This window comes from Beta vulgaris, chromosome 7, assembly GCF_026745355.1.
Source record: "Beta vulgaris subsp. vulgaris cultivar EL10 chromosome 7, EL10.2, whole genome shotgun sequence".
Taxonomy (NCBI): Eukaryota; Viridiplantae; Streptophyta; class Magnoliopsida; order Caryophyllales; family Amaranthaceae; genus Beta; species Beta vulgaris.
Genome location: NC_079208.1, coordinates 30,391,212 through 30,399,754, shown reverse-complemented (window position 1 = coordinate 30,399,754; position 8,543 = coordinate 30,391,212). Strand labels below are relative to the sequence as shown.

At 35.5% G+C, this 8,543-nt stretch overlaps 1 protein-coding gene across 7 annotated transcripts; it reads left to right on the top strand.

Moving 5' to 3' along the window:
- Positions 1–347: 347 nt before the first annotated feature.
- Positions 348–7,934, top strand: LOC104898940 (uncharacterized). 7 transcript variants are annotated; one of them, XR_007276574.2, is made up of 10 exons: positions 417–638; positions 956–984; positions 6,043–6,204; positions 6,291–6,381; positions 6,529–6,653; positions 6,805–6,865; positions 6,983–7,112; positions 7,205–7,362; positions 7,472–7,592; positions 7,705–7,934. XR_007276574.2 is itself a non-coding variant. In XM_057396380.1 (4 exons), exons 1-4 carry the CDS (start codon positions 495–497, stop codon positions 6,867–6,869), a joined length of 363 nt encoding a protein of 120 aa, XP_057252363.1. In that variant the 5' UTR covers positions 348–494; the 3' UTR covers positions 6,870–6,897. The 7 variants fall into 7 exon arrangements, 3 of the variants coding, with proteins under 3 accessions (XP_057252363.1, XP_057252361.1, XP_057252362.1); XR_007276573.2 differs by having other exon boundaries at positions 418–638; positions 6,291–6,361; positions 6,787–6,865; XR_790865.4 differs by having other exon boundaries at positions 419–638; positions 6,787–6,865.
- The last annotated feature ends 609 nt before the right edge of the window (positions 7,935–8,543 follow it).

Genomic DNA, 8,543 nt, shown 5'->3' with positions numbered 1-8,543 from the left:
GTACAATAAAAAAATTAGAAATTGCATAGTATAGGTTTTGATCCTGTGACCTCAAGTTCATGTACTAAAATTTTAACCACTAGACCAAGTAGTATTTAGTGCTATCATATCAAAGTACAATCTTAATAAATGAAAATTTTCTTACGCGGGGCATAACCCGGGCCTAATATCTATACTAATATATTAAAAGGTGTGCGTGACACCGTCGATGCGCCACGTGGCGCCCTCCTCTTACCACCAGAATTTGCCACGTGTGTATTAACTTACTAAGTCAAATGTGTCATTATTTAAAAAAAAATTGCTGAAGTGCAGATTCGAACTACTGACTCATGTGAAGATACCCAAGTGCTTCACCATCTGATCCAACATTCATTGTTGATTTGTATTTCCATAAATTTAGAGGTAAGGGTTTAGTTAATAATGTCAGTTTCAATACTTACTTCGGACGTCCCAAGCTTCCATTCATCCCCTCCATTTCCCTTTTAGAAACCAACATGAACATTAAAGTGTTCTTTAACTTCACAATTAATGGCTTTCGAATATTCCTTGCTTCTAATCCACTCTTATTATTGCTGTTGGAGAATACGAAAAAATCAATGGAGTTCAAAGGTCGGATTTCAGAGGGCAACATCATAAAGGTTAGATTGTTAATCTTAGCAAAATAATCCCAAATTAATTCACGAATCACTCCTAAATCATCTTAGTATTCTCATTGTACATTGAAGTTCAATTATACCTTCAATTATTGCATAATTTTGTAACTGAAATATTCCCCTATCTCTATATATAAAGAATAGGGTTAATGTATGATCCATAAATTTCTGTTATTTCTCTTCAAAAAGGTATTATGTAATCTGACATTTGTTTTTTTGGGATAGATTGAACTCTATTTTTCAATTCTCTTTTGTTTATTTAATTAATTGGTTTTCTCTTCGTTTTTTTTTTTTTTTTGCAGAGGATTTTTGCAAGTAATAACTTTGCAAGGTATTATTTTCATCTTTTTCTTTGTTTTTTTTGTAGATCAGTGTTCACGAGCTTCATTGATATTGTTAGATAGATCTTTGTGATTGTTGTAATATGTGATTTTTTATGAGTGATGATGGAGTCAGATTGCTGGTAATTGGATGAATTGTGTGGTAGAAGTTGCTGATTTCACTGCCGGTATTATTTTGTCAGGTAGGGGGAAGGGGAATGGGAAGGGGAAGGGGAATTAAGAACTAACAATACCTTAATCCTATCGTCACTACTAAAACCATTAAAATCATTGTTCTACACAGACAGCCTTCAGTTGTGCACCATTGAAATCATCTGTTGACCGAGCTGATTCCTCTAAGTTCACATCTGGGTGAACATTCATCTTTCTTGAATGAATATGCAACAGAGATCCAAAAATGAAGAACAAACATATCAGTATTTTTCTCGCAATAGTATAATTACCTCCTTATTTGTGAATACATGATGAGTTGTGTACAGTATAATATTGGCTCCATGTACTAAGTTACTAATGTATATCAGTTAATTGGAGAAAAGCGTGTATTGAGTTTTTCTACCAGTTCTGAATGACGGCAGAAACCATAGCACAACTAATTGGTTGATAATCGGTATGTGCTGTGTGCATCTTGTGTTTTAGTGATCAGTAGTCCTTATGGAGTTTCCATAGGTCAAGAAACACATGTGTACCTGAGGTTGTCTTAGTTCAACACAAGAATTTCTAAATAGCACGTGCTTGAGCAACGTGATTACTACTTCTGAATATGCAACTGTCCACACTCCATTGAAGATCAAATTGGTTTACTGCTAGAAGAATGATCAAAAAAACTTACTGTTAGAAGAATGATAAAAAAGATTTACTGCTAGACAATGCCGTTTTACATAATTAACAGTTTAGTACAAGACATAGAATATATTTGACGTTTCTACTTCTATGATGGGATTTGTTAGTGTTATATTTGCATTAAAGTTGCTTTTTCTAACTGTTCTCTGTTGATACCTTCTTGAAATTTGGTTTTGGTAAATTCTTTTGGAAGGAATATCATAGATTATGACGCTTGACAGAAGGTGTCTTTTGAATGAGAAAAAAAAATGTTTCCTGCTTGAACTGGAATGTTTGTATACTGGCTTTATGGATGTAGGGGTTATATTTTTTCAAAAACTTGACTGGAAACTTTTGTGTATACTGATGCAATTGAGGAAGTTAAATGCTGATCGGTTTGTCGATTTTCATGTCAGAAATGGACTACATATGCTAATCTATAGCTTAATATTCGACATAATAGATCAGTTGTCCTATTGTATGTCATTTCTGTGTAGCCTCATAAAAGAACCTATTATTAGTTCTTAGCCTGCTCCATCTTACATTACTATTGATGCAATAAAAAGGTATTCGGAAAAATATAATCACAATCTATACTATATTTATGGTAAACAAGATCATGCTATAAATTATTTTTGATAACTTCAATTATGTGTTCTCCATTACTTTCATTCTAGTATGAGTTGAAATAATTGACTCTCTAACATTTGAAATGTGGTTTATATATTTTGTTTTCCATTTCGAAATCCGAATATGCTCCAAGCCTACAATACCTATGAATGCACAGTTTAAGAAGTTTTCAGGAGAAACATTGCTTACAAAATGTTGTTTGTTGTTCTTAACTGAGGTATTATTATTTCCCAAGTAAGGAGAACTAAGGGCCTGCAAGAATAAAACATGAAAATGAAATATATAAAAAAATTTGAATAAAAAGAATGTTTAGAAAGCAAGACTACAGCTCAATGTGGGTCTTTAAAAAGTAGTGCTTGCAATTGCATGCTTCACTCATATTTTAGTTCTTTGAAGGCAGAAATATATTCATGCACACATGTATACAAAAAATCTGCAAAAAGAGATTAAACCACACACCACAAGAGACCAATTATTTCTCTTTTTCAGTTCCTCTTTTTTTGTACAGAATAATTCTAAGTGAAAGAAAACTCAATAAAGGTAGTGATCATATGTCTGCAGACTGCATAGTACTTAGTTTAATGTATAACATAGAGTAACAAGTTTTTATAACTAATTGTGCTCAGTTTATGGGCTTAATTATAACAATTTTTTCACCAAATGCCTCCGAGTTTTCACGAAATTCACCGGGTACCCCTGCACTTTTGAAAATACACGGGGTACCCCTCAGTTTTAACATAATACATCCAAATACCCTTAATGACTAATGGCGTTAACTGCCGTTAGTCATTAAGCCTAATTTTCTGTTTTAAAATCCTAATTAACCCCTAATCCTAACTCTTACCTCTAACCCTAACTCTAATCCTAATTCTAACCCTAACCCTAACCACCAACCACCAACCCTCCCCCAACCTGCCACCATCCCAGCAACCCTCTTCCCCCACCCTTAGCAGCCCCTCCCCTCCCCCACCCCCGTCGATTTCCCCACTCCCACCATGGCAGCCCCCTACCCTCCCCCACCCCCGTCGATTTCCCCACTCCCCACCATGGCAGCCCCCTACCTCCCACTCCCTCGCCAACGCAGCCTCGAAGCCCCCACCATCACAGCCGGAAACCCCCATCCTCACAGCCGGAAACCCCGATTCCGGTCGAAGCTCCCCCTACCCAAGCGCAACTCTCTCTCCTGATCAAATTGCGCAAAAATCGACAGGGGTGGGCAGAATGAGTTCGAAAACCGACAGGGGTGGGGGGAAGGGGTGCAAAAACCGACGGGAGTGGGGGGAATGGGTGCGAAAACCGACGAGGGTGAGGGAATGGGTGCGAAAAACGACGGGGGTGGGGGAAGGGGTGCGAAAGACACGACAGGGCTGGGGACAAGGGGGTTGCGGGGAGGGGGTGGGTGGTTGCGGGATGGGGTGAGGGGCAGCTGTAGGGTTACGAGGGTGGGGTGGGGTGGGGGTGGCAGCTGCAGGGATGGGGTGGGGGGGGAGGGTGGCGGCTGCAGGGGAGGGGTGGCAGCTGCAGGGGTGGGTTAGGGTGGGGAAGGGGGTGGCGGCTGTAGGGGTGGGGTGGGGGAGGAGTGGTGGTTGGGTGATAGTGAGGTTAGGGTTAGGGTTAGGGTTTGAAATTAGAGTTTAGGGTTGGGATGGGGTTAGATGTTAGGGTTTAGTTAGATGTTAGGGTTAAGTTAGGTTAGTTAGGGTTAATTAGGGTGTAATATGGGTTAAAACTAACGGCGTTAACCGCCGTTAGTGATTAAGGGCACGTGGATGCATTATTTAAAAAATGAGGGGTACCCCGTGTATTTTCAAAAGTGCGAGGGTACCCGGTGAATTTCGTGAAAACTCGGGGGTATTTGGTGAAAAAACCGTAATTATAATTATGAGAAGAAGTAAACAGAACTATTCACTCCGTTTCGTTTCAAATTGCAAATGCACTACTTAAGTATAAACCCGTATATGTTTATCTTTTAGTGAAATTGTGAAAACAAATATTAAGAGAAATCCAAGAGTATGTCACGTACTAGGATCTTTAACATTATAGCAAAGAACATCTTTGGTGGCTCTCCTTAGGCATTGTAGTAAAGCACTAGAAGTACTTCCTTTTATTGCAATAGTTATGTTGTTTATATAGTTGTTGCAGCTTACTTTAAGGCTGCCAATCTCATATACCTCTTAGGCTTTATCTTTCTCACTTAGGGCCTGTTCTCCCCAGCTTATTTTCAGTTCAGTTCAGTTCAGTTCAGTTCAATTCAGTTCAGTTCAGTTCAATTCAGTTCAGTTCAGTTCAATTCAGTTCAGTTCAGTTCAATTCAGTTCAGTTCAAATCAGTTCAGTTCAGTTCAGCTCTTGACAATACTTTTACTCTCACATATCACTATTCATTTCAGTTCAGTTCAGTTCAATTTAGTTCAGTTCAGTTCAGATCAGTTCAATTCAGTTCAGTTCAGTTCAATTCAGTTCAGTTCAATTCAGTTCAGTTCAGTTCAGCTGCTTTATGCCGAAGAGAATAGACCCTTATCTTACTTTGTTGTGGCCTTTTTTTCCGCCTGCTGTACCTGATTCTCTTTCTCAAATGGCATATGAAGCAAACATATTTAAAACATGTATGGGATGCAATTGTATGCAGTTTATAGGAGTTATTTTGAATTAGAAATTTGAAAGACAGTCTATTTGCAGAAATATCTCTGGACAGGAGATGGCGTGCATTTACGTTTCTTAATCTCTACCCTTCCTCTTCACCATAGTGCATCCAACTTTTTCTTTTATTGCAGCGAGCTGAGAGCATTTTACTTCTAGGACCTTTTATTTGTGAGCAGTGAGGACATATGTGTGGATTCTTGCCAATTCTCTGTACATATGGTAGAAGGGTTTGGATTTTGATGTTGTTATGTTTCATATCATGTCTAATGATATGCTGAATATGACTCTGGTTATTAGATCTTGCCCTTTTATATGGAAATCTTATCTTTTCTGAAAAGATTCATCACTAAATATTGCACAAAGCAGTGTTTACTAATGAATTTATCATGTTTAAGAGAGTATCGTTTTTGAAAATTATATTTTTCTTGCATGCTGAGATTCTGGTGCATGTGGAGTCCGTACTGTGAGGTGAGTTGAGAACAATGGATTTCTCAGCGAAACTTAGTGTTTCCAACTTAAACATGTGTAATTTGGGAGAAGTAGGAGGGAAACATTGTCACAAATGGTGTCCTTGCTATGTTATGGTCTATGACTAGAAAGAGATTTATATGAGTTTCCAGGAGGTTCTTTGTCTAGCACTTGATCTTATATACAGCTAATTCTGTCTTCTCAGAAGCTCATATTTAGGGACTAGCTTTTGGGCAGTAGTGTTGTTTTTGTATAGATCTAATACACTTTTAAGTGATGGGTTGATGTTGTAGCTTTGTCGTGTGACTTTATTTATTTTTGTGTTCATGAATGTATTACTTTCAGCTGCTTTTGGGAAATATACATGTCTTTAAAAAGTATGCCTATAGTAATATGGAACTACTGGTGTACCTGATATTCATTTCTCCCTAATTTTCACAATGGAACTTAATGTATAAGTGCTACTTGGACGATATATTATTTTCACAGGAATTGTGTCATTGTTCCAAATCAATATCGACTCCATATAACACAAAGAAATTAAGGTCTACAAGAGTGATATAGTTGATTGGATGTATCCCAAAGCTTTGTACAAGTTGGTTTCCCTTCAATCAATAGAAGTCTGCAGTTACAATGACACCAAACTTTTAGGTACATTGTGCATCAAATTTTATAACAAATCAATTAGACATACTATTTTCCCTCTAACGTGTTGATTCTTAAAATATATATTGTAGATATTTTGGGGATTGTCGTACATGCAGGTAAAGCTTTTGTTTGTAACGATGACGCAACCCGTATGCAAGAGGTTGTTGTTCTAGATAGAAGGTGTTCACGCTTATATTTATTACTCTTTTTTATTAGTTTCATATTGAGTACTGATTATCGATATATTCAAATTTATTATTTTTGATACTATATTGATTTATTTTCAACTTGAAATAAGTATTTTTTCATCTTCCAATGTTGATGCAGCTGTGTTGCTGTTAGATTGATTCTTATGAACCAATTTGTTAGTGAATATGAACACGAGGTTCTACAAAGTGGTGGGCGGTACAACACATTATTGGCTTGTGGGGTGTATGTTAGGAAAATGAATGGTGCGATTTGTACACAAATTAAAATAATTTTCTTAAAAGTGATAATAATGCTTTTCTTAAAAGTAATAATATTAATTATGTTTTGTAATATTTATAGCTCAGGTTTTAATTTAAATTTCATATTCAATTTCAGCTTATTTTCTAATCACAGGAAGATACACAAGGTTATTTATCAATCCAGATAATGTAGATGCATCAACTCTATTGGATTGGTAATGAAGAAATGAAGATTTATTAAATTTTATCTCTCTCTCTCTCTCTCTCTCTCTCTCTCTCTATATATATATATATATATATATATATATAATCATTCCCTGGTTAATAATCAGGTTTGTCTGTGATTATTTTGCCAAGAGGAAGATGAAGTGGTTTAATAATTGTGGACTATCAATAAATCGGGCATTGTCAACTTCAAATGCATTTCGGACTACTATAGCGAGCTACAAATGAAAAAGAAAAGTATGTGATACACAATTATTTACATTGAAATCATTTTCTATGACAAATTTACTTTTTCTAACCAAATTATTACTATTTTGATTAATACGCAGGGAAAGCACTACAGAATGGTTGGGAGATTAATTGATATCGATGTTGATAGTTTTGCATGGTATGATGCTTGCACATTTTGTGGACTTGATATACAACATGTTAGTGAGCATATCATTTGTAGTAATTGTAACAAAGAAAAGCCTCCAACAACTATTAGGTACGCTTTTTTTTTATACTATTTGGATATAAATTATATAATTGTGTTAAAGTTATAATTACTTTTTATTAACCTGTTTACTAACTTTATATTTTTTTTTTCTAAAAAGTGGTTCTGGATATATGACTATACTCGACTCCACCGGTACAATGCGTGTCAAGCTCTTAACAAAATAGATTGAGTTTATACTCCATTCAACTAAAGCAAACTTGAAGCAAATGTTTGATGCGGTACTATATAATTTTATGAACTTTACTCTTATTGATAACATGACTAAATTGAAATATAATGCACGTTGTAATTTTTCAGGTTAATTATGTTATTTTGATTTATTTATTGCAGGTGCATGATAGAGTTTTGCTACGATCCAAGCTTCTTACACTTATGCGCAATGCATATATTTTCGTATTTAATCCTCTTCATCTATCGACTTATATAGTAGACTATGTAACTTATGCCGAGTGGGCAGAAAAATGTGCATATTTGTTTAAGTAATTACTATATCATCTTTCATTAGATTTTCTTTGTTGATGGCCATATTAATAATCTTTCTATATTTAAATTTTTTATCTTCTCTTTTTGTAGAATGAGGAGCACATTGAATGTCCGGCAGTAATAAAGCATAATGAATCGCATCACCTTTTTAGAATATTAGAATAAAAGACTCTGGCATTTTACCTTAGTTTTGTTTGTCAATCTCTTTAGTTTATAAACACCATGAAGCTCTTACCTTAGTACTATATTGTGCTTGGAATTCCTTTTTAAATGCATAATTTGTTGTTGGAAAAAGTTTTTTTTATTGACCAATAATACAAGAAACTACATTTAAATGATAAAAAAAAATAACACGACTTCCATAAAAAATAAACACAAGAGTTAAGTCATGTAAAAATGTTAACAGTAACACCCAGGGCATTGCCCGGGCCACACACTAGTACATATATTAAAAGGCGTGCGGAATAAAGTCTATGTGCCACGTGGCACTCTCCTCAAATTTCTAATGAAAATGCTTTATGTGCATGTGTACTCCTCACTTTTAAAAAAAAGTATAAGTGTAAGGTATCGAACACGTGACCTTTGAAAGGAAAAGTAAGAGCTTAACCATCAATACACTATGACTTTGTTGTTTAATGTTCCAAATAAAATGTGATAAAGCCTTGTAATAAATATAGTTTCTTAAC